Source organism: Monodon monoceros, unplaced genomic scaffold (assembly GCF_005190385.1).
Source record: "Monodon monoceros isolate NGI ecotype Baffin Bay Population unplaced genomic scaffold, NGI_Narwhal_1 Super_Scaffold_9, whole genome shotgun sequence".
In the NCBI taxonomy this organism is placed as follows: Eukaryota; Metazoa; Chordata; class Mammalia; order Artiodactyla; family Monodontidae; genus Monodon; species Monodon monoceros.
Window position 1 is genome coordinate 6,975,532 of NW_021703786.1, and position 26,909 is coordinate 7,002,440.

The 26,909-nt window shown below is 39.7% G+C and overlaps 1 protein-coding gene and 1 long non-coding RNA gene across 3 annotated transcripts; one reads left to right on the forward strand and one right to left on the reverse strand.

Moving 5' to 3' along the window:
- Positions 1–5,004: 5,004 nt before the first annotated feature.
- SRSF1 (serine and arginine rich splicing factor 1) lies at positions 5,005–8,961 on the reverse strand. Of its 2 annotated transcripts, XM_029211047.1 has the most exons (6): positions 8,417–8,961; positions 7,815–7,999; positions 7,277–7,449; positions 6,891–7,077; positions 6,397–6,515; positions 5,005–5,480 (listed from the first exon to the last, which is right to left on the reverse strand). In XM_029211047.1, exons 1-5 carry the CDS (start codon positions 8,608–8,610, stop codon positions 6,493–6,495), a joined length of 762 nt encoding a protein of 253 aa, XP_029066880.1. In that variant the 5' UTR covers positions 8,611–8,961; the 3' UTR covers positions 5,005–5,480; positions 6,397–6,492. The 2 variants fall into 2 exon arrangements, with proteins under 2 accessions (XP_029066880.1, XP_029066881.1); XM_029211048.1 differs by lacking the exon at positions 6,891–7,077 and having other exon boundaries at positions 8,417–8,960.
- LOC114888713 lies at positions 8,008–11,713 on the forward strand. The gene is made up of 3 exons (XR_003791856.1): positions 8,008–8,540; positions 9,231–9,291; positions 10,417–11,713. It is a non-coding gene; the product is annotated as an uncharacterized LOC114888713 (long non-coding RNA).
- The last annotated feature ends 15,196 nt before the right edge of the window (positions 11,714–26,909 follow it).

A 26,909-nucleotide genomic window follows, 5' to 3' on the forward strand; every position in this document is an offset into this window, starting at 1 on the left:
CTTAATAAACAACCTGAAAGCTTATCCCAAACTTACAAAGGCTCTCCTAATACCCAGCACTTCAGGATACAATTCTGCCATGCCATCTGGCACTTAAAACAATCTCCAAATTTAGTCTTTTTATTTTATAAAGAGAATTCTAGATTTTCATTTGAGCAATTTAGGATTTATGGTCTCTCTTCACAAGTTAAATTAGGAAGATATCAGAGCTAAGATTTTTAGAATTAAGGAAAGGCATAATCTAGTGCACTTTTAGTTCTCTCAATCCAATTTGCAGCAAGGCTGCTAGTCGGCAACTACCTTCTGTAGCCTCATTTGCTACATAAAATGTGAGTTTAGCAGGCAAAGTAATCTCCACTTTGTAAACCTGATTCTATTTTCTCTTCTAAAATACCTTTATTTGTCCTCTTTTAGTGTCTTATTCTTCAAAGTAGACAAGTTCCTAACATTTGTGTTTTAAGGCAAGTGCTCCCATATTGGTGTTGACTAAATTGGATCAAGTGGGCCAAAATACTTTAATACAATATTCTTAGTGACAATAAACAGGAAGCCTGTGTCCTTTACATTTTTGCAATGTAAAGTTGAAGGGGGGGGTGGTGGGAATGACAAGTGCTGAAGTGTTAGTTCCTAATAATTTTGGCTTTCTTAAAATAAAATGGCATTAAATAAACATGTCAAGAGAAGTCTGTACTGACTTTCTGATCACAAGATACTCTGCCTACTGAAACAAGGCCTGCAGAACAGAAAAATAAGGCTAACCAACCTGATGAATAAACAGGGTTTTAAGGCACACTAACAATCATTGGAAGTCTCAGTAATGCCAAGAAATAAAGATTAATTTCACTCCCCAAAGTGTTTCACACCATAAAAACAAATGATAAAGGCTTCTGAAAGTATACTGCATTTTTACATTATATGACCAATTTTTGAGCTAGATTTGGGGGGGGGGAGGCACACACACATCTACTCCTGCACCCAATTCTTACACTCTGGCCTTACTATTCCATACCTGGAGATATACAAGGTAGGCAGAAAAACTAGCAGATTCACATCGTTTGCATTTTCTCCTAAGTCCCAGAACCCAGTTTTCTGATTTACAGATTTACTCATCAAGTACTATTCAAAACCTAAATGAAAAGGGAAAGAATTCTGCCCAACAGATGGGGAGGCAAAGGTAAAGTTTCAGGAAAAAAACTTAGACCAAAAAACCCTAACTTTGGAGCTGATATAGAGGATTAATATAGTTTCCACCTTGCTGTATGGATTCTTTACCCTAGGGTATTTCCTGGTTGATTTTGTATCATAGCTCCCCCTAGTGGCTAAGTGAATTTCCCTAGCATTTACTCAAATAGGGAGTGGAATAGACCATTGTAAAAAAAACCCCACAAAAACCGGGACTCATTAGGCATTTGACATCCCTACAAAATTAATGTTTGTTCAAAGTATACTTGGTGAGGATGAATAAGGCATTCTAGAAAAGCTCTCAGTTTCTACTATCTTCACATTGGTAATTCTGTTAATAATTGTAAAAGGAGTTAAAGATACTTTAACCTGATGGTTGAATGTTAGAACTTTTTCTAAGAGATGAAGATGAAACACCCAGGATCTACTTAACTGTAAATGTTTGTTCTGTTTCATTTGTGTTTTGCATACCTACCTAACCGGGAACGTCCTTATGCAAAGGTATGCTTGATTTTTCTCTCCCATAACCCAGTGAGGCATCTATTTTGAAATGTTTATTATGAGGTTACTTCTGCCTAAATTAACTTGAATTTGACAGAGACTACAGAAGCACCAAGCGACTTTTGTAATAAAAAAAAAAATCCTTCTCTCCTTCCATCTCTACAAAATCACAACCACATTCAAGGTTGTCGGGTATAGCTTTCAAAGTTAGCAAGAAGCACCGCCCCCTACCCCCCAAGTTCTCAACCACAAGAATAAGCTGGTTGAAGTATACCGTTAACTTCTTGGATCTATATTTAAAGCAAAAGTTTTTGCCAGGATTACTATTTATTCAATAGACAATCACGAGAGACACAATGAACAGATGTTTCCTTATAATCTCTTTACTTCATGCCAATCCCACCTTTTCCTATAGGACCATATTGATCAATGTTCCTGTAAAAAAAAAAAAAAAAAGTACTAGAAAAAATTACCCCCAAATAGAGTATTCCACCATATAGGATGGGATGGCAGGATATTTCCTTCAATGGAGTACAACTGATGAGAATCCACCATAGCAACAGAACATAAAGAAATGTGAGTCATACCTTTTCTTGTGGCTGCTTCAGTCTAAAAAGACGGGGAACTTACAGCTCAATCAATAAAGGATCCACAGTAACCGGTTTGTTTTCATTCACATGCTCAAAACTACACAGAAGCTTTCACTCTGTGTATCCTGTAACAGTTCTACAATCCCTTATCCGCAACTCTGGGGCAGATGTATTTGAAATTCAGAGCTTTTTGCACTCTATAAAGTGCATATATATACCATGTATCATATATAGACCCTTTATCACGTAACACTCTCAGCAAAACCTATGGCAACTGACACATCAATATTTCTGCCGGAAGACAATTCAGTCACAGTTAAGTGCAAAACAAAGGCATCGATTTTGGTCACATTTTATATTCAATTTGCTCCACAACAAAGAACTTTGTTTTTGGAGTTTTGGGATAAGAGATTGTGAACCTGTTTTCTGCCTTTGCATTCTTCATACCATGACAGAAATAAGCTAAACCAAAGGATGGTTATAACAGAACTTCAGTCTAATGGAGTTTCTTTCCTTTTAATACTATTTATGGTAAATACAGACATATAACTTATTTTGTTTGCAATTTCATCACAACTTCATGTACAAAATAAGCAAAAACGCACACAAGAAATTCATCTTCACAGAAACTTGAAAAAAAGAACACCAGCCCTAATGAGCAAATATATTTCAAAGACAAAACTGAGAAAGTTAAAATTCTAGAATCATATGGAACTTAAGCACTATGCGTGGATACACGAATAATGGAATATATTATTAAACTATAAAATTTAGGGGAAAAAAACATTTTAAATGCGGGAAATCTGTCCATATTCCAAAGAGTATCTTTTTTAAATTAATAAAATTCAGATCCCAAACAATTAGGAATCAGAAAATGGGTTTCTTACCTTTTGTTTCCAGAAGGATGTGGGCTGAACAGCAAGGTGGGTTACTCAATCTGACGTTATGAAAAATAATTGCTTCTTAGAGACTTAAGTTTTTCCTTGGTTAGAAAATAATAAACTAATTATAGGCTCCCTACAATATCTAAGGGGACATAAATAGGGAGAAAAGGGGAAAATCCAAGACAGCTTTTTTAGTTCCAAAAGGGTGTGACTTTCTTCTAATAGCTGCTAAACTAGGTAGAGATTTAAGGCCCGTTTCCTAAGACTGAAAAACAGCAAGTCTGCCTCTCCCCTTACAGCATTTAGCTGTCTGGTCTTACTGAACTGGAAAACCTGCATCCTTCTACCTTTCACACAGTTAAGTCCTCTCTAATCTTAAATAGCCTATATACTAGGGAAGTAATATTTTCTACCTCACTTCAGTCAGGGGTTGGAACTACTTGTAGCAGAGCACATCTTTCAGCGTAGCTTAAATGCAATTTAAGTGATGGCAACTTAACTTTGCCAACTTTGAGCGATGACAATTTTCATTTTGGTCCTGTTTCCAAAATATTCAATGAACACAAATGAACCCAGGCTTGCTTAAGTCTAGCTCATGTTAATCTTTCCAAAATTAGTCATTAAAAAATACCAATTGTATATTCTACAGATGAAACAGAACTTGTTTTACGTGCCTGTCTGCTCTTGAACAGTTGTTTTGAATTCTCACATAACTAGAGTTACTCCCTTAATGAATCTATACCAAGTGTTTTGCTTACTTAAAATGGAATCCTAATTTTGAACTTCCTCCTGACATTCCAAAATCCCTCCTCTTCCTCCTGACATTCCGTAAGGTTCACTTAAATGTACTCGTTGGGTGACCTTACGCAAATCCCTTTGGGCCCATTTTCTCTACTACCAAGATTTCTAGTGTTTCCTAGGTTTGAAATTACGTCAACTGAATAGCAATCTTAAATTCTGCTTCCAAGTATAATTAACACCCAAGGGAAATGTTATGACTTAGCTACCTTTTGGGTGTAGAAAAAGAATGGTTTGATGGTTGTGACTAGCTATCAGGAAATCAGAAGATTAGGAATTCTAAGTAAAAACCCCTCCCCAACTCTAAATTGAAAACTTAGCACCAAGGGGCTATCAGGTAAAGATACAAAAACCAGTAGACTACAAGATGTAATCACTGCTTTGGTATGTTCTGGATACAGAATAACTTTATGGTTGAGAAGACTTCCAAGGCAAAATTCTAAAGAATGCCCAGCTTTTTATTAGCAATGATTTACTCAAATAAGCAGTTAATCTTCTAGTGTGCTATTCACACTTCGAACAGAAAATGTAACTTACGTTAAGAATCCTAATCTGTGAATTTAAAACTTACCAATTTTTTAGATGAGTTTAGTTTTATTGAGAAACTCAAAGGCTAACACCAACATTAATTTACTAGTCCTCACCCAATTTTGCACAAAACCCTATGCTGTCTAGATGATCACCCAAAATAAGCAGCATCTATAAGCTTTTCAACATTTTTAAATCAAAGCTCTGAAACTTATCCTTCAGAGACTAGATCACCCCCTCACTTACCATATTACATACACAATTGCCTTATTCTCATTTTTTATCTTCCCCTGAAGACTTTTTACAACAATTAACAGATGGCTAATAGCATTTATTAGAAAAGTCCTTTCAAGAACCTTTAATTTACTAACACATAAACACAAGAATCGGAATCTTATCAATTTAAAGTATTAACTGAGACTAGTCAACCAGTAAAAATTCTTACAAGAGGAAAAAGGACAACCATGCATAGTTTTTTTAAAAAAATGTTTATTTTTTCAAAGAAAAACGGCAATAGCCAATTGGAAACCTACTTAGTCTTCAACTCCAATTTTGTTTTCTTTAAATTTAGAAGTGACTTACTGTTTTACTATTTTAAACAAACCCCCCCTTTCCCCTTTAAATGTTTACCATCTACTCGTGCTGAATCCTTCCAAGGAGATTGCTCCAGCGTATATCTCCAGGTCCTCGCTTTGCTCCTTTTACCAAAAAATGCAAAACACAATTCCATCGTGCATCTTAAGGGCTCCAATCGTCAAAAATAGGAAAAAAAAAAAAATCTTTGGAATAGCCAATTAAGTTGAATAAAAAAAAAAAAAAAAAAAATCCACACGAATGCGGTTTGGTTGGGGCAGGAATCCACTCCTATGTTCCTGGTAATCTGATCCCGCTCCATGAATCCTTGTAATTCATCCTCCCTATCCTATCCACATTATGATTTGAATCCAATGATCCAGCTCCAAGGATTGGGATCCAGTGAGCCCTCTCCAATCCAAACCTTTATAACCAGCAAAACCAAAAAAGAGGAGGCAAAATGTTAGATACTGTAATCAAAAAAGGTTTCTGGGGAATGATGAGTTATGTCTGTCATCAGTTTAACAGATGTACATCAATAACTATCAAATTCCCCAAAACAAGTTTCTGAATGGTGTTCAGATAAATTTTAGAAACTTAATCATCATAGAGACTAATTGGAAGAAGCATTTTATATTTACAGTTCAACTGATAATGCCAACACTTGTTACTGTACAGCGTATTACAGGTTTTGTGGTTGCAAAAAGTCATGTAGTTGAGTTTACTGGTATTGCTACCCACCTAAGTCTAAACTAAATCTAATGCTCCCATCTGTAATTTAATTTGTAAATTAAAGTGTTTTAAACATATGAGTCAATTATGAATATTAGTTTAAAGGGGAAGGTGAGACTTAAAAGTATTCCCAACTAGATTATCTACACCAATACGTTGGAACTCTATATTTTGCTTTCATTTTGTCTTAAAAAAAAATGAAGTAGCAACGCTATATCAGTCACACAGAGGACATGCAGATTTAGCAGTATTGATATTATACTCTATCCGGTTGGAATTAAAGACACCCTGTACCCACATGTACACCAACAGCAGGTCACACATTAACAGCTGTAACTAAGCATTGTGACAAATTAGCCAGTTCTTCCCACATTAGTCCCTATTAAAACAAAAAAGGGTAGGGAGCAAAATAAACTGTTACAAAATGGGCAACGTAATTTTGCCACAATTGCCAAGGTTTAAAGAGCAAAGCAATTGTAGCTAAAGGTAACTGCATAAGATGTTTGCAAGTGTTTTAAGGTAGATGTACAATCATTTTAAACCCTTGCCTTTTAGTATAAGGTCAATACTGCCAATTTCATCTGTGACAATAGCACTTGGAGTCATACCATTGCCTCCATTATTGATCTGATCCTCCTCAATCCTCCTTTTGACAATCCTAAAATGATTGAAATGTGCTCCACAATCCTTAATCCAAAGCATTCTTAATCCATCTCTTCAGATATGTCTACAGAAAGACACATGAAAAGCAAGATAAACATAAGAACTTCCCCAGGTAAGATAACCACAAACACCCCCAACAACCCAGTTCACACAAACCAGAGCAGAATAGACATTTACATAATATCACAGTCTGAAGAGCATGGAGAGTTAACTAAATTTAAACAATCCTGTCTATGACATCACTTAAAATACAATTTATCAGACATGAGGGGAATGTAGATGTTAGGAGCAAGGGGATATTACACAAGAATGCAATTCAACACTTTAGCCCATTCTGAACAAAACAGTTTGAATTAAAAAATGAAAAGATTGTACTGAATAAAGGAAAACTGTATACAACATGGGTTCTACAAAAAGTGTCACCAATCATCTTATGTACGAGAGCGAGATCTGCTATGACGGGGAGAATAGCGTGGTGATCCTCTGCTTCTCCTTGGGGAATAACTGCGACTCCTGCTGTTGCTTCTGCTACGGCTTCTGCTACGACTACGGCTTCGAGATCGAGATCTTCCATAACTTGGACTTCTGGGCCCATCAACTTTAACCCGGATGTAGGCAGTTTCTCCCTATTGAATAGACAGAACTTTCGATTGAAAGATCTAAGCTTTCACCTGTCTTCAGGCATGCTGAATTCAATGTAACTTAAACCAGAGGCACTTTACTGGGTTTACTCGGACACCCTTGCCTGAATCTTACCTTCAAATTCCACTGTTAAGACCACTGTATCCAATTCTGGCCAAAGAAAAGAATAAGTGTATAACCTACCTCATGAGATCTAAACTTAGTGTTATCCAGTTTTCGAACTGCATAGGTCATATCTTCTTTCCGTACAAACTCCACGACACCAGTGCCATCTCGGTAAACATCAGCATAACATACATCACCTGCTTCACGCATGTGATCCTTCAAATCCTGCCAGCTTCCACTTGGAGGCAGTCCTGAAAAAGTTATTTTTTTCAATACCAATTATCCTGAAGTTCACATTAAACTTAAAATTTACATTAGAACAAAGATTACTTTAAGATTAACAATTATTTTTAACATCCTAGGTTAAGGAGCTGTTAAGATTCTGGAATCAAGAGCCCAACATTATTTGCAAAGTAAGGATCTTCATATTCTAGGTACTGCAACCTAATTTGGCAAATCTCAAATACAGCAATCCCTGTTTACTAAATTCACCCACAGGACTAAAATAATTTAAGACCTGGCATGAAAACTTGCATTTGTCAAACTGGTCACGCAAGGAAAACTTTAAAATGGTTTCTGCCCCCTTTCATCAACTCGCACGGAACGGTCAACTCACCAGAGACAACCACTCTGTTTTCAGAACGCCTGGACGGGGGGCCATAGCGGCCTCGGGGAGCCCCGCCACCTCCACCCCCGCCGCCGCCTCGGCCTGTACCACGGCCGCTTCGAGGAAACTCCACCCGCAGACGGTATCCATCGTAATCATAGCCGTCGCGACCATACACCGCATCTTCCGCATCCCTGCGTGATCACAGAAGAGCAAAGGGGTAAGGAAAAGGACCGGGAGGGGCGGCTAACTCGGTCGGAGAGCTAGCGGCCCCCCGCACATGCGCACCTGGGGTGGAAGAGCCCACATGCGCTGCATAATAGGAATGGCCCCTCCCCCACCCAGAAGCACGCCAGGCTGCCGACCACTACGGCAGCCCTCGGCGCCTCAGTTTCCCGCTCCGAGCCTGCGAGTCGGCTCTGGGGACGTCCGGAGGGCCCAGCCACAAGAGAAGCCTCGACGACTCGGCTCCTCACTCCACTCCTGCACGGGCGATTCGTCTTGCTCCCAACCTCAGAGCCCACCTCCCCATTCTCTATGTGAAGGCCTTGGAGCCTTCCCCAACTACTCCAACCTATTTCCTCAAAGCAGCAAGACCCTGACCGCCTCACCGCGGGTCCTCGAACTCAACGAAGGCGAAGGGCGGTCCTCCGCGGCGGTTCTTCAGATCGATGTCGCGGATAGCACCGTATTTGTAGAACACGTCCTCAATGTCCTTGGTTCGGATGTCTGGAGGTAAGTTCCCCACGTAGATGCGGCAGTCGTTGTTCCCTGCCGGCCCACGAATCACACCACCTCCCGACATGGCGGCGACGAAAGGCGCGGACTCGAGAACAGGTCTTCCCACCAAGCCTAGCGAACAGCAGAGCGAGCCCACAGCTACACCACGTCTCCCGCGGCCCCTCCAAAATGGCGCCTTTATCAGCTCGGCGCACGGATATGGGGGGGAGGGAGGAAGAGAAGCGGGAGGAAGCAGCTATTCGATCTCACTACGCACGCGCAGAAGCGTAACGGGTGCTGCGAAAGGGACGCTGGCGCACGCGCGACGTCACCCTCCGCGCGAAGGGAAAAAAAGTTCCCGCGTTCCCGATTTTGTGGAGAGGTTCGCGAATGAAGTGACCGGCTGAGTGGTAAAGATTAGATACAGAGCCCTCATAAAAGGGGTTATTAATCTTTGTCGAGTCCTAAAGAATAATCAGTTTCCCCAGGAATGGGTCTCTTAAAGCAACGGCGCCCTGAAAGGATTTGGTGAAACCTAGCCGAGAGCTTTGTCCCACCATGCTCTGCGGTGTTAACGGCCTTTGGCGGGAAAGACTCACGGGGGCGGAGTCTAAGGGGGCGGGACCGGGCGGTTGCTCCGGAAACGGGGGCGTCCTAGGAGAGTGCGCCTAGTTCAGGAGTTGCGTTGTCTGTGATTCAATGCAGAGCCAAGCCGTGACTTTGTCTTTCCGCCCCATCTCCTGCGAACTGGCCGTGGGCTGCTTACGTAAGTGTCTCATGGAGGGGAACCCAGCTTAGATTCCCTAGTAAATAGACTAAAGTACCGTTCCACCTTTGGTTCAGAACCGAGCTTTGTATATAGCTCAGTTAAACACTCCTTGTGCTAGTGGCGGTGATTCGTGCTCTGACCAGTCATTGGTGGTACCTGCCACCCAGGACCCAGACCTCTGCTTCTCTCTTCAACAGCCTATCGCTAGGCCCAACGCAGCGGAAAGGTCCAGTGAAGGTTGCAGAATGAATTGTGCCTGTTATTTCTCCAGCTGCTTTCAAAGAATGAGAAAAAGCGCTCCTGCCTCTGTGTATTGCAGAATCCTGAAGTTCCTTCCTTTTTTTGAAGTCATTACCAGGCCTCTCAAGTAATATGAATGAGCACAATGAATGTGTATTACTGTGACCACTGGAGACCACAGTTGCTGCTCAGGACTGATCCTGGTAGCATGCTGGTCCAGGGAGATAAGAACTTTTAACATTTTTTCCTCAGTGACATCTGAAATCTAGATTTTTATATGAAATGCTGGGGTTTTTAAATATTAGTGATGAATTCAAATTAAAAAAAACAACAACAACCCTGCAGTTATCAATATGCTAAAACAGATCTGTACCCTAAGTGTAAGGATGATTTTTTTCATATTATGTATTTATTTGCAACTCCCTCTCCCCAGGGATGTGAGGCAGTTTACAGAGATACCATAAAACATTACTAAAACTGGATGGAGAAATCATGGGGAAAATAAGGGAGGAGGATTAAAATGAAGGCATCGATAAGATGAGTACACAAAATGCCTGCAGTAATAATTTGGTGAGCTCCTAGAGATGGACTGCAAATTTGCCTGTGGCTATCCCGGAAGTCACAGTAAAGAAAGGAACACAGTATGTTCAAAATCCAAAGCGCCTTTGAAATTTAAAAAAATAGATTGTTTAGCAGAAGGGCATGTTTTCAGTTCTGAAAGTTGACTGAATGTATTTTACAAATGTTTCTAGTAATCCCAAAATACAAATTTAATTTGCTCCTCAACAGATCCATAGAGGATCTTTGGTAGTCCTTGAAATCTCTTTGGTGGTTTCCAAAATTATGAGTATATGTGCATGTACTTTTTTGTCTGTCCTTTAGCTCAGGAGTCCCCAACCCCTGCGCTGAGGACCGATACTGTTCGTGACCAGGCCGCACAGCAGGAGATGAACGGCAGGCGAGTGAGCAAAGCTTCATCTGCCGCTTCCCACCGCTCCCCATTGCTCGCATTACCGCCTGAACCTTCCCACCCGACCCCCCATCCGCGGAAAAATTGTCTTCCACGAAACTGGTCCCTGGTGCCAAAAAGGTTGGGGACCGCTGCTCTAGCTCATCCTTCAATGACATATTTTTAAACTGAGCTTTCAATTTAAAGAGAGAAGACCCTGGGAATTTCCTGGAGGTCCAGTGGTTAGGACTTCTTCCTTCCACTGCAGGGAGCATGGGTTCCATCATTCCATCCCTGGTCAGGGAATCCCACATGCGCAGTGCGGCCAAAAGAAAAAAAAAGAGAAGACCCTGATAATTTTTCAGTGAGAAGCTGACCAAAAGGGATACTATTTCAACAGATTTATTCAGTTTCTAGCACTATCCTACTTGGTTAGCAGCAGAAGAGATGAGAGTTTTTAAAGAATTCCAGGCACATCATGTATTGGTTCTTACATTCACTATTTATTTACTGAGCACATTTTCTATCTAATTTTATCCATCCATTTATGATTATTCAGATTCATCTTCAGTTGATTAATGTTAAGTCAGTAATAACTGAAGTGATTTAAACATAGGTGCTTTTGATTTCAAGGCATTTTCATTCCAGAAAAATAAGAAAACCATGAATTTGCTTTGATTTATTCTTGTCCAATTTAATGCAGTCATTTCTGATTCTGTTCAGTTCAGAAGAATACAGGGTAAAATTTAATAGAGAGTGAATAGGACATTCTTGTTTCTCTCTTGGCCTATTTTACCGTGTTTGAATGTAACCAAATTGTAGGTTCTGGGGTCTCTTGTAACCGAAAGTGGGGTTTGGCTGCTCGCTGCTCAGAAACCAATAAAGGCCAGGTTGGTGGAAAGGAATGTTCGCTTTATTTTGGATGCCAGTGACTGTGGGAGAGGGTAGATGCCTGTCCAAAAGGCCGACTCCCCCCACCCCTCCGCCCCCGACAATTTGGGCAAGAGCTTTTATAGACAGAGGGAGGGGGCTACCTGCAGAAATAATACAGTCAGCTCTGACAGTCATCTTGACATTGGTCATCAGTGGTCCTACCAGTGTCATCTTGATTGTTTTAGGTACAGTTAATCTTCAGTTCCAGGTTCGGTTTGTTTGCATTTCTTTGAGGCCAGTTTTCGGAATTGTGGAAGCTTATGTCATGGCTACAGCCTGGTCATCATGTAGTTAACTTCTTCCACCTGGTGGGGGCTTCAGTGTCTATAAGACAGCTCACAGGATGTGGCTCAGAATATTGCCTATAGCCCTTAAGGAGGAACTAAAGGTCCTTGACTATGCTTAATGACTAAACTATTATTATTTGGTCTCCTCTGTTTTCTTTGTTTCTGCATTTTCTCACTTCTGTGATTAAACTTATCCTTTGGCTAAAGTTTTTCCACAGACAAAAGGCAGGCTGGGACTTCCTTGGTGGTGCAGTGGTTAAGAATCTGCCTGCCAATGCAGGGGACACGGGTTTGAGCCCAGGTCCGGGAAGGTCCCACATGCCGCGGAGCAACTAAGTCCGTGCGTGACAACTACTGAGCCTGTGCTCTAGGGCCCGTGACCCACAACTACTGAGCCCACGTGCCACAACTGCTGAAGTCCGCGCGCCTATAGTCTGTGCTCTGCAGCAGGAGAAGCCACCGCAATGAGAAACCTGTGCACCACAATGAAGAGTAGCCCCGCTCGCCGCAAGTAGAGAAAGCCCGCGCACAGCAACGAAGACCCAACGCAGCCAATAAATAAATAAATAAATATTTTTTTAAAAGGCAGGCTAAGGACATGGGTGCGGGAGGGGCATAGGCTCCTGGTCTATTTCACTATGGCAAGGTCAGGGTGTAGCAAGAAAAGTCTGGGTGGCTGTTTATCAAGGTCTCCTTGGGTGACATTAGCTTGGAAATTATTACATTTAAGGGTATGATCTTATACTATCAGTGTCCCAGAGTAGATTGGCATGTTTTAGTACACAAGAGTGAAAAACAAGAAAGCGAATAAACCAAACCATTTGTTCATTTGTTGGGGGGTGAAGCAGATTCACTTTTGATAACCGTGATGTTCAAATTGTACACACCAAGAAAACTTTTTGTCAGGTCTGGAAAGCAAATCAGACAGTTTCTTAGTAAATAAGGAATCAAAACAAAATGAGGTGAATCGCTTTGAGAGATGTCTCATTCAGATCCTGGTGAAACCTGATAAATGATCCCTGCCCCACAGCAGAGTGTACCTCTTCAAAGACAGGAAGATTCATACCCTCTGGACTTTGCATCTCTGTTCCCCGAATAGTGCTGGGTAAAGATTGGCAATTCTCTTTCTGTAGGCTAATCTTCATGCAAACTTTTCTCTGAACAGTGTACTATACAATTAATTAGATCTTTGCTGACCAGATTACAGCCACTTCATTTTGCCTCCTGAGATTACCTCCTCATCTTAATTAGGGCTTTAGAGTGTTTCTAAACTCCTCAGTTACACAGTCACAGACAGTTTTATGGATTGCTCTCACAACTCATTAAGTATGGATTTTACCAGTTTAATTCTTAGAAGCTGCCTATTTCAATACTGTTGCTGTGTATGTAAAGTTACTTCCGCAAAAAGAAACTTTAAATGCTTTCGATTCAATCCAGTAAGTATAAACTAGCGTAAGCACTATACTGTACCCTGGAAATAATTACTTCGGGAAAAAAGGAAGTTCAAAGAGTTAGTTACCGTAAGGGTTGAAGTCACAAGACTCAGTTCTTCAGTGATTTTCCTAACACTTAAATCTACCTGTGGTGATGGTTACACAAATCTGTAAATATACCAAAAACCATTGAATTGTACAAGTAAAGCAAGTGAATTGTATGGTATGTAAATTATAACTCAATAAAAATTTTTTTAAATGACTGGGGAAAAAAATATCTCCAAAATCAGCAAAATCACTCTCCAGTACCGTTCCTCTAAAGGTGTTATTAAGGCTTGGAGGTGTTCTAGAGTAACTTGCACTGAAATATGCCTTCCCTAATCTGGAAATTCTGTTTTCAGTATTTGTGTATCAATCCTTACTGTCATTTCTGGGGATAACTGTTAGCTTTACTAGGTGAAGAGACACAAAGATTAGGAGTACTTAATTCCGCCGTGAATAGCAGTTACTTCCAGAAAGAGTTCACTTGCATAGTTCTCTATTCCCTTGTTCCACCTGTTTAGTGATTAGTATTCTCTGAAAAAGGAAGAAATATTAATAGTATATCTTTTTATTTCATTTATATTTGTCTCATCTTCCCTAGTAAACTAGGTTGAGGACAGAGTTTTGCTGTAATTCCCTTTATTACGAGTACATTTTCTGTTAAAATGAATATTATTGACTAGTTCCTGATTGCTCTTTGAAAATAATGGGACTTTAGATGAGCAGAATGTTGTTTCTATGGAAACTGTATCGTGTTTCTGTCAGTGGATAGACACAATGGGTACAAGGATTGTTTTTCATTTCACAGTGTAATAATGATAGCCACTTTTCAAGCCCAAGTAAATCATCTAATAATATAGTCTTGGTAATCTTATTTTAGGACTGGCCTCCCTCATTCTTTGATTCTTCTTGTTTTGTTTTTGGCTAATTCTGCCCATCTTTACTGTCCCATTACGGATAACAATAACATGATTTTGCCAGAAAACAGCTCTCAAAATGATCTATTACAAAGAGATATATTTCTTCCATGTCTCCCTCTTCCTATTAATATTATTACTCCCTCTCTCCCTCTTCTTGATTAATTTAAGTTCTTTCTCTTAAAAATTAAAACACCAAATCATATTGTACATTTCTTAATCGGAGTAAATGGCTGTTTAAAGAATTATAATAAAAATATGGCAGATATCCTTTATTTGCTAACAATGCTATCTTTTTTGGCAATTTTATCTTATACTATGAGCCCTATATAAGTGTTAGCTATTAGTAGTAGTAGTAGTAATGGTATTATATGTTAATGCGGCTGTCAAGTATGTTAGAAATAATTTCAATAAAAATTTTTTTATTTGAAATTTTGAGAGTATGACTGTTTTTTCCCCCTTTATTGTTTTAAAAGTTAGATTAGCTGAAAACTCTCAGAATTACTTTTCTAAATTTGCTTGTGGAGTTGAGTAGTTGCAACATAGAATACATGGCCCACAAGCCTAAAATATCTGGCCCTTTACAGAAAAAGTTTGCCAACCTCTGGCCGAGAGGGAAAAACCTGCTTTTGTAATTTTTGCCTAAACCTAATTTATAAGTTCAGTTTTGTCATGTTGTTTCTCTAGTAGGTGTTTTTGATGGGTAATATATTGTTAATAGTTGTAAACATAAGTAGTACACTTCTTCAAGTGATACTTTGCTTACACATGCTTCAGCAGCCATTACTACAGTGTAATGCTAAGGTAACCTGCCAGCCTGCCCAGCCCAGAAGGGAAGGTGCTGCTCTGTTCCAACCGGTTGCGTTTTTTTGTCGTCTCGTTGACAAAATTGCTGGTCGTAAGAGTGCAGGTTTCTGTAATTGTTCTTGCATTGACGCAATGTCGTATGCAAAGAGTCCATACAGGTTCTGTTCTAAGTATCTGTTAATGTCCACTCACTGTGGAATTTGTAGATAAATTTCCAAAATTTGCAGATTGTGTTCCACAGTTCTGGGAGCCCAGCAGCCTTCAGGCTGGTGCTAGTGCCACCACTCGCCCCAGAGGACTACTAGATGTGGATACCTGTGTAGTCTACAGTCTAGACCCATGCCCATGGGATCCTTCTTTGTCTGGCTCCCACCTGCCTCCATGTGGTCAGGAGCTCACCAGCTGCAATTCCTTCCAAGTTAATTTCTACGCTTTGTAGTATCCAGACTCCAGGGGAGGAAAAGTTCTTTCCCTTAATTTAGAGTCTCCATTTCCTGTCTTGGGATCTATCTTTATATAAGACAGTTGAGAATGAGAATATTTGCTTCTAAAGGAATTCCCTCTCTTTTCTGCAGGAATATAACCTCCCCCTCTGCCTCCTTATGGGCCAACATTGATATATTTTCCAAAGTCTGGATTGTTTGCAATTAATACCACATGTAGGACCTTCTCACTGCATAGTCAAGGTTGAACCTCATCAGCCAAACATGGTCCAGTACATTTTTCTTTTTCCAGTTTCAGTTCTTCTAGTTAGTGATGAAAAACAAGTTTGAACATCCTTTATGTGGTCTCCTGGATCTGTTTCTGTTATAGTGCGAGACACAGCTTAAACAGGAACACACATCCCTGCAAAAACATATCTACATCCATATAGAGGTAAGTATTTCTGTCTATACATTCCTAATCCCCCATAATTTGCAGTGGTATAGCGTGTGTTTGCCAGAAACAATGATTTACATGCCCAAGTACTGATAATATATTCAGCTTCTCAGTCTAAAATATCTGTGGTCAGAAAGGAGCTTTCTTTATAATTTTTCCCAAGGTAAGTGGGTGTTATTTTATATTTGTGCAACTGGAGAGCCCCATTGGGTAGGCTTCCTAACACAAAAGAAAAGAAACAGTCTAAAGGATTATTCATATCTTCTACCGTTATAGATACAGTAACTGCTTATCACCTTAAAATGTGTTTTCCTAGCTTCAACTAAATCCAGGTTTTAAAAAAAACTAGATATTTCTGTTAATGTTTTATCAAGTCACAATTCTAGAACGTTTCTTATAAATTCTTAGTTTGCAAGTAAATATATAAATATTTGGGACTCTAGTTACAGTTCCCACCTGACAATGTACTTTTTTTTTTTTTAATTTATTTTATTTATTTATTTTTGGCTGCATTGGGTCTTCGTGGCTGCGTGCGGGCTTTCTCTAGTTGTGGAGAGCGGGGGCTACACTTAGTTGCAGTGCCCAGGTTTCTCTCATTGCGGTGGCTTCTCTTGCGGAGCACGGGCTCTAAAGTACAGGCCCAGTAGTTGTGGCACACGGGCTTAGTTGCTCCGCAGCACGTGGGCTCCTCCCGAACCAGGGCTTGAACCCCGTACCCCTGCACTGGTAGGCAGATTCTTAACCACTGCGCCACCAGGGAAGCCCACTGACAGCATACTCTTAAAGTTCTCTAATTGCCCTTAAGAGAATATAATTGTCTCTCCCCAGTCAAGGAGACTGTCTCTCAACCTCTGTGACTTTGAAATTCCACCAAAAATAGCCCCCTTTTGATATGAGCTGTATAAGGAAGGCTAGACCAAGCTATTTGCCCCCTGCCTCCAAGATGACTTGTAATTTGGTGTCCCTTCAAACTGATATTCTTTAGTTTCTCAACTATGATTTAAATAGGAGATTTAAAAGATTTTCTCAATGTAAAAAAAGAGCAACAAAAAAGAATATATTTCTTTAGACGTTTATGCACCAATTTGTATGCAACTATTTGAATGCCAAAGCCATGCCCCGACCGACTCATGGTCTTTCCTGCAGAGCTTCAAGCACTTTTGAGCCTTTGTCTTAAGTAAAAGTAAGTACTTGTTCGGGGATGGTATAAAGTAATAGAGACTCTCACTAAGCATGATTTGCACTGTACCATGTTATTAAAGTGGTTTTCAAAGTTTATGACACTGTATTTAAAGACACCTATACCAACAAACTTCTGTTAGGTAATGCTTCAATAATAAAACAATCCCCCATATCTCAGTGGCTTAGCAAAATAGCCAAGGTTTACTTCTTGCTTATGTTACTTCTTGGCAACTAGGGGTAGGCAGAGGCACTTCTCTGCGTATCTTATTCTGGAATCCGGAAATCTGGTATGGGTATGGTGGAAAGATGTGCTCTGAACAAGATGGGTTTTTGTTTAAACCTCCTATACCATTTACGTAACCTGTGTGATCTTGCATAACTCCCTTAACCTACTTAAGACTCTGTTTCTTCATCTATAAAATGGGGGATAATAATAATACTTCTGGGGTTGTTGTGAAGATTAAATGAAATAACATGTGGAAATCAACTAGTGGTACAGTGCTCTGCACACAGGTTTTCAATAATAGTCGTTCTTATTCAAGCTGTAAACACCTATGTGCTTGGATTTTCAATGTTTTTGGCTCAGATATTGGTCCATTTTACTCCTCTTTGGAAGAAGAAAGAAGTGAAACTCAAGTGAGTCTGTCTTGTGACTAATTTGATGTTGTGGATAGACAGCTTAGTAGAAAAGAAGGTTGGAGGTCTTGCCTAAATTGATTTTGTTTGTTTTTGTTTTTGAAAGGGAAGATATGACCTATGCTGAAAAGAAGTTGAGAAATCCTCTCCATGTATCACATAGAGAAACAAAAGTGCCCCTGGCCACACAGAATGCAGCCTCTAGTGCTATCCAAACATGTAACTATTGGAAATGTGATGCAGCTCTTTTGTCTTTCCATGTTTCTGAAGGATGTCTCCCTTGTGGAAAAGCTGACTGGCTGATTAAAAACCTCCTGATCAATGTAATGCTTTTTTTTGTTGCTCAGGGTTTATCTATGTGTTCTTTTTTTTTTTGCGGTACACGGGCCTTTCGCTGTTGTGGCCTCTCCCGTTGCGGAGCACAGGCTCCGGACACGCAGGCTCAGCGGTCATGGCTCACGGGCCCAGCCGCTCCGCGGCATGCGGGATCCTCCCAGACCGGGGCACGAACCCGTGTCCCCTGCATCGGCAGGCGGACTCTCAACCACTGCGCCACCAGGGAAGCCCTATGTGTTCTTTTTTTAACCAACTAGTTGGAAATACATCTCAGGTTCCCCTTGCTAATCTGGTGTGCTGAGCAGGAGCCTGTTCTTAGAAAAGTACAGACTTTGGAGCTAAAGAGATCTGAATTTGAATCCTGACACCTCTACTTACTAGTCGTATTACCTGGGACATCTTCTTTTATTCATTGATTCGTCTATTTGTGTTTTCATTCTCATTCAGAACATTTCTCGAGCACTCTCACTATGCCACGGGTACAAACATAAAGCCACGTGACCCTGCCGAGGACAATTTGTCCTCGGTCTACCCCAGTAGCCTACAAACTTTCCTGACCACTCACACCATGAATAAAACATTTTTGAGCACAAGTCCTTCATATATGTACATTTTAATGTATTGTGTATGTGACTTCTACACAATCGTGCACATAATAAGACATTTGATTTTAAAATGTATAGTATTGTATCACATACCACCTGGGTGAATACACCCAATTTTAGGGGCTACTGGCCTAGTGGTAAGCTTATCTGAACCTCACTTTCTTCATCATTAAAATTGTGATGATAAAATCTGTTTCATGGTATTGTTGCTCATTCATTCACTTAACAAATTTCATTGAACACTCTCCAGTGCTAGATTCTGTCGGGGGGACTGGAGATAGAGTGTTAACTGTCCATTGTGTTTTTTACTAAGGGGAAACTTCCATTGGGGGGGATACTATTATACTTACTTATGTTTTAATTGATATTCAATGCAGCTGGCCTTCTGTATCTGCAGGTTCCATATCTGCGCATTCAACCAACAGCGGATTGAAAATACTTGAAAAAAAAAATTCCCAGAAAGTTTCAAAAAGCAAAACTTGAATTTGCTGTATGCTAACAACTAGTTACGTAGCATTTACATTGGATTTACAACTATTTACATAGTATTTACATTGTTTTAGGTATTATAAGTGATGGAATAAGATTATTTTAAGGCAAGAAAAATTACAAGAAAAATTAAACGTAAAATTCTCTCTCTGCCTGTTTGAGCCACTATCCCACTCCCCTTTAGTATGCATTGTGCATCTTCATTATACATTAACTAGATCCCCTTAGAAGATGCCTACTCGCCAAAAAAAGCAATTTCCCCCTGGTGCCCTCAAGGTAACTACTTAGGAGATAACATTCCTGTCTCAATCCTGTAAGGTGTCACAATAACCCACTACTCACCTTGTTGGACTAGGCAAACTATCAATATGTTACTTTGATGTACAACCCTTTGTCTCAAAAACTTATGTAACTGTGCCTTGACCTCCAACAGGAGGAACAGTCCTCAGAGCTTTCAGAAAGACTGTCTCCCAGGTTATAATCCTCAGGTGGCTTGAATAAAATTTTCCATTTCTCTCTTAGATTGACTATTGATTAATTTTTTGTTGACATAAGCAATCCAGAGATGATTAAAGTATATGGGAGGATGTGTTTAGATTATATGCAAATACTATGCCATTTTATATAAGGAATTGAGCATCCACAGATTTTGGTATCCACAGGGAATCCTGGAAACAATCCCCTGCGGATACTGAGGGATGACTGTATATTAAAATTCTTAAGTTTTAAACTCTAGTTTTTCTTAAACTTAAAAGTCTTGATAATTATTAATCTAATCATATGTTGTATAAGGGTAAGATCCATTATTTTTACTTATTCTATGATTAATATTCAATTAACACCTACATTTAAAAGATAAATCCTCAAACATTTAGCATATTATATAAGTAGTTCATCAAATTTTATTAAACATTTGAAGTACACATTTACTATATCTGATTCTATCAAACACTTCGAATTCTTAACATTAGTTCTACATTATTCAGGGTTCAATGCAGGAAACAGAAACACTCCACGTGTTTTAAGCAGAAAGGGATTAAATACAGGAAGTTAGGTACTTACAAAATTGTTGGAAGAAATGGAGGAGTGGGCTCAAGGCGTACCTCTAGGTGTGACTCCCTGAACATTGCAGAACTGACCTCTCAAGAATGCTGCTTCCTCTGCCACAATCAGGAAAGTGGAGATCAGGGGGCCAGAGCCTGAACAGTTAAGCCAAAAAAAAAAAAAAAAAAAAAAAATCTTGGCACACTGCCTAAAATGCTATTCAGGGATCACGGAGCTGCAGTAGCCACTACCACAATTGCCTCGTCACTGAATTGTGCTTTCTGCCACTGCTGCAACTGCTTCTCAACACCCAAGAGGCTGGGGACTGGACACTGGCAACTCCAAATTTTACCAGCACTACACACAGCAAAATGTCAGGAAGACGGACCTTGCCACACTCCTGACTTCTGACTTATTTGATCCTTGTTACTCATGTGTATAATGTGATTCCTCTAAGTGAATTGAAACCTCCATGAGGAAAGATGTCATGATTTCTTTTTATTTTTCAGCCTGTAGCACAGGCACACAGTTTGTTCAGTAAACATACATCAATGCTTGAGTATTCAGTACTCAAGATATTTGATACTGTCATTTTGATGCCTTGGTTTTGATTGATTATTCTAATCCCCCGTCTCCTGCAGCTCAACTTCCAGTGTGCCAACCATAAGCAACTGAGCATGCACAGTAAGTATTGTTGAAGAACTGGATCACTTCCTTTGGCAGTTTGTCAGAGACAACCATTGTAGACATTATTATGTGGTTAAAAACATCTGCTGATGAACACGGGGAAGGGGAAGGGGAAGCTGAGATAAAGTGAGAGAGTAGAATTGACATATATGCACTACCAAATGTAAAATCGTTAGTGGTTAACAGCTGCACAGCTCAGGGAGATCAGCTCGGTGCTTTGTGGCCACCTAGAGGGGTGGGATAGGGAGGGTGGGAGGGAGGCGCAAGAGGGAGGGGATATGAGGATATATGTATACATATAGCTGATTCACTTTGTTATACAGCAGAAACTAACACAGCATTGTAAAGCAATTATACTCCAATAAAGATGTTAATAAATAAACAAACAAATAAATAAATAACCCCCCCCCAAAAAAAAACCATCTGCCGGTAATAGATGTTTCGTAGTGGTTGTCCACAAAAGGAAGTTTTATAGTTTGTTATATTAGGGCACCAATACATCTAACTTCATTTATACCCAGAGCCCTAACTGTACAAACATGTTGGGAATGGTACCCGTATATAACGCTCATGGCCATCATGCAAATCTAATATAAAGAAAAATTTCCTAATGTAACACTACTAGCCAACCCAATGATTATAAAATGTGGGACTTCCCTAGTGGTCCAGCGGTTAAGACTCCGTGCTCCCAATGCAGGGGGCCCAGGCTCGATCCCTGGTCAGGGAACTAGATCCCACAAGCTGCAACTAAAGACCTGGTGCAGCCAAATAAATAAATGAATATTTTTTTAAATTGTAAAATTCTATTTAGAAAATTATAAAATTCTATTTAGAAAATTAACCAAATTCTCTTCAACTTTCAGATTACAATCACAAATATGAATCAAAACTTTTCAAACAAATCATGATCCTAGAAGACTTCTTATTTTAAGATGGCAGAGTATAGACATTTCTGTCCCATTCTCATGTGAAAAAATACAAGTACAGGGCTTCCCTGGTGGCGCAGTGGTTGAGAGTCCACCTGCCGATGCAGGGGACACGGGTTCGCGCCCCGGTCCAGGAAGATTCCACATGCCGCAGAGCGGCTGGGCCCGTGAGCCATGGCCGCTGAGCCTGCGCGTCCGGAGCCTGTGCTGCACAATGGGAGAGGCCACAACAGTGAGAGGCCCGCGTACCGAAAAAAAAAAAAAAAATACAAGTACAGAAATCAGAAATGCAAACCCAGTCTTTGACGAAACTAGAAGACATCTGAGGCCTTAAATCATACAGGAAAGTAGAAAGTGCAAGTAGAAAGTACATGGGTGACTTGGCAGATTGGCAGAGTTACAGAAGGGCAAAACTGGACACCCTAAACAATAAGCTGAATTCTCACAAAACCCATGAAAGGCTCAGAAACAGGGGTTCCAGGTATCTGGGTGGGTGAGGCTGACATTGGAGATAGACTCTCTGGAAAAGTTCAATTTGACCAAAAGCAAAAGAATTGTAGCCAGCTCTCCCTACAGTGAAGTCCTGCCCATAAATGGTGCTTTCAATTAAGTTTTTAGTGCTGGGGCTTTCCTGGTGGCGCAGTGGTTAAGAATCCGCCTGCCAATGCAGGGGACACGGGTTCAAGCCCTGGTCCGGGGAGATCCCACGTGCCACGGAGCAACTAAGCCCCTGCGCCACAACTACTGAAGCCTGCACGCCTAGAGCACGTGCTCTGCAACAAGGGAAGTCACCACACTGAGAAGCCCACGCACCGCAACGAAGAGCAGCCCCCGCTCGACACAGCTAGAGAAAGCCCGCGTGCAGCAACACAGCCAAAAATTTAAAAAATAAATAAATAAAAAGTTTTTAGTGCCTTACTCCTGTATATGAATGGCCAGTCAAGGGCTGCCAGACATTTAAAGAAAATATCTAACAAGAGAGAGAGACTGAAGTGAATAAATAGGAAAAAGAGATTGGACATGTACACGTGGTGTATATATAAAGTAATCATGGAATAAGAAAGAAGTACTCTTGAAAATTCAAGATATGATAGTAAAAATTAAAGGAAAAACTAAACAGAGGAGTAAAAAGATAAAATCAAGGAGACCTCAAAACATAAATAAATAAATAAATGAGACCTCTCAGAAATTAGAACAGAAAAACCAAGAGATGACAATAAGGAGAGAAAGGATAAGAAAATTAGAGGATTAATTCAAGAAGTTTAAAAACTACTGGTGAGCATTCCAAAAAGGCAGAATGGTAAGAAGAATATCATCAAAGAGACATATTTCCCAGAACTAAAGGATAAGAATCTTCAAATTGATAGAGACCACCAAAATGCCCAGCACCATGAACAAAAAGAATACCCTCGCCAAATTACATCACTGTAAAAATTTAGAATACCATAGATAAAGTATTCTAAGAGCTTCTAAAGAAAAAAAATAGATCACATACAAACCTCTCCCCCCCACCCCCAAAATCAGAATATCGTCAGATTTCTTAGTAACAACACTGGAAGCTAAAACAACAACAATAGCAATAATGGAGCAAATCCCTTGACATTTTCTGAGTGAAAATTTATTTTCAGTGTTCAACCCTATACTGAGCCAAACACTCAATCATGAATGAAGCCAAAATTTTCAGTGATGTTATCTTCCATTCACTATTTCTCAGGATGCTGCTGGGGAACTAGAAGAAAGAAGTAAACCAAGAAAAAGGAAGACATTGGATGCAGGGAACAAGAGGTTTATATATAGAGAGAGAGAGAAAGGAAGTTTCCAGCATGATGTCAAAGGATAGACCCAAGAGGATAATTCTGTAGCTTCTTTAGAGGACAGCTAGTCTAGATTGGAGCTGGCCAATGAAAAAGTACAGGTGTGGTGCCTCTAGCAGGGGAAAAAGTAACAAATAGATCATTGAAAAAATTGATCATGTAAAGCTTGTAATGAAACATTTCCATACTGGGGAGTATTGCAAGATTTAACTCAAGTTCAAAGAAATTTAAGTACATAAAAAATGAGGTTGGTATATCCATACAATGGAATATTACTCAACAATTAAAAGAAATTAGTTATAAAAAGACATGGATGAATCTTAAATGCATGTTGCTAAGTGAAAAAAGCCAGCCTGAAAAGACTACATACTGTATATATTCCAATTATATGACATTCTGGGAAAGACAAAACTATAGAGATGGTTAACAGATTAGTGGTTGTCAGGGGCTCAGGAGGAGGGGAGTAGAATAGGTGAAACAAATGGGACTTTTTTTAGGGTGGTGAAACTATTCTGTATGATACTATGAATATAAGACCTAAAACCCGTAAAACTTTACAGCACAAAGAGTATAAAGTTTAATGCATACAAGTTTTTAAAAAATTTTATTGAAGTATGGTTGATTTACAATGTTGTGTTAATTTCAGCTGTACAGCAAAGTGATTGTTATACATATATATTCTTTTTCATATTCGTTTCCATTATGGTTTATCACAGGATATTGAATATAGTTCCCTGTGCTATGCAACAGGACCTTGTTGTTTATCCATTCTGTATATACTAGTTCTCATCTGCTCATCCCAAACTCCCAATCCATCCCTCCCGCACTTCTTCCCCTTGGCAACCAAAAGTCTCTTCTCTATGTCTGTGAGTCTATTTCTGTTTCATTCACTTGTGTCATATTTTAGATTCCACATATAAGTGATATCACATGGTATTTGTCTTTCTCTTTCTGACCTACTTCACTTAGTCTAATAATCTCTAGTTGCGTCCATGTTGCTGCAAATGGTATTATTTCATTCTTTTTAATGGCTGAGTAGTATTCCATTGTGTATATATACCACATCTTCTTTGTCCATTCATCTGTCGATGGACATTTAGGTTGCTTCCATGTCTTGGCTATTGTAAATAGTGCTAATGTATACAAGTTTTAATTACCATTCAGGAGGTTTGGGGAACCCAGCATGAAATACAAAGTGTGATAAAAGAATCTAAATATATTACAAATATATGAAGCAACCTCTCTGAAGCAGGTAGGGGAATAAAGAAAATGAGTGGAGTTTATAAAACTAAAGGCAAAAGGAACTGTACCTAAGCACTGTACACTAGTTAATAAAAAACAAGTTGCTTCTGGGACTTCCCTGGTGGTCCAGTGGTAAAGAACCTGCCTTCGAATGCAGGGAACATGGGTTCAATCCCTGGTCAGGGAACTAAGATCCCACATGCCGTGGGGCAACTAAGACCACACGCCACAACTACTGAGCTCTTGGGCCTCAACTAGAGAGGCCGTGTGCCATGAACTACAGAGCCCACGTGCCCTAGAGCCTGCGCGCCACAACTGGAGAGAAGCCTGTGCACCACAACGAAGAGGCTGCATGCCACAACTAAGACCCGATGCAGCCAAAAATAAATAAATAAATAAATCTTTAAAAAAAAGTTGCTTCTCATTTTAACAAATCTCAAATCACTACATGTGCATACTGGAATTGAACAGTTAAGTAGATGGATGGCTGATGGTGGGAGCTAAATTCTCATTGGAATTGTTGGGGTTGTTTTATGGAATAAAGATATAATCATTTATTAACTAAATATATTTATTTTATAGCTCATCCAAAATTGCTACACATCAGAAGAACACCCAGAGAAGCAAATAATTATCTTTATGCCCTTGGATTAGGCAATGGTTTCTTAGATGTTGACACCAAAATCTCAAGTGACAAGAGAAAAAAATAGATAAATTAGACTTCATGAAAAGTAAAAACATCTTGTGCTTCCAAGGACAACATCAAGAAGGTGAAAAAAACCCACAGAATAGGAGAAAATGTTTCCAAATCATTTCTCTGATAAAGGAACTTGTATCTAGAATATAGAAAGAACTCTTACAAATCAATAATAAAACGACAAAATCTAATTTAAAATGGACAAAAGATCTGAATAGACATTTCTCCAAAGATATACAAATTGCCAATAAGCACCTGAGAAGATGCTCAACATTATTAGCATCAGGGCAATGCAAATTAAAACTGTGAGATACCACTTCACACCTAGTAGGGTGGCTATAAGCAAAAAGTCAGACACCAAGTATTGGCAAGGATGTGGAGAAATTAGCACCCTCATATACTACTGGTAGGAATGTATAATGGTGCAGCCACTTTTGAAAACAGTATGACAGCTCACCACACAGTTAAACATAGGCTACCATGTGACCCAACCCTTCCACTCCCAGGTATATATTCTAGAAAAACATATGTCCACATAAAAACTTGTATATGAATGTTTATAGCAGCATTATTCATAATATCCAAAAAGTAGAGCAACCCAAGTGTCCATCAACTGATGAATAGATAAACAAAGTGTATATCCATACAATGGAATATTATCTGGCAATAAAAAGAAGTGAAGTACTGAAATATACTACAACATGGATGAACCTTGAAAACATTATGCTAAGTGAAAAAAGCCAGTCACAAAAGACCACTTAATATATAATTCTGTTTATATGAAATGTCCAGAATAGACAAAGTAGATTAGTGGTTGCCTAGGGTGAAAGTTGGGAGAAAATGGTGATGTGGGTATGTGACTGCCAGTGGATGTGGAGTTTCTTTTGGGGGTGATGAAAATGTTCTGGAATTAGATACTGGTGCTGGTTGCACAACTCTGAGAATACACTAGAAACTATTGAATTGTACATTTTTAATTGCACATTTAAACATTGAATTGTACATCTTAATGGGTAAATTGTATGATATGTGAAATATATCTCATTAGAATTGATATTTTAAAAAATGCCACCTAGCACTGTGCCTGGCCCATGGCAGAGACTGAATTAAAAGTTCTTTTTCCCTTTCCTCTTCCCCAAATTTCCCTACCCAGGACACCCCTGAAAGGCTTCCTAGATTTTTTCACCTCTGACAGGATTTTACCTACCACTATCTTAGCAATCAAGATTTTCTCTTTTCACACAAATACCACACACCCTTTAGATCTTCCCCTTCTGCTGCCTGCTGTCACCCTCAAAGTAACTTTCTAAGATAGGACAGCCTTAGATGACACTCATTTGATTGCTGAGGGGCCAGTGACTAGCTTGAAGCAGCTTGATAACCCAGGCTCTGCACAGGCTGCATCTGGGCCCTCCACCTCTGAGGTCGCTACACAGCTCTAGCTGGAGGTTTCCAAGACTCACACCTGCC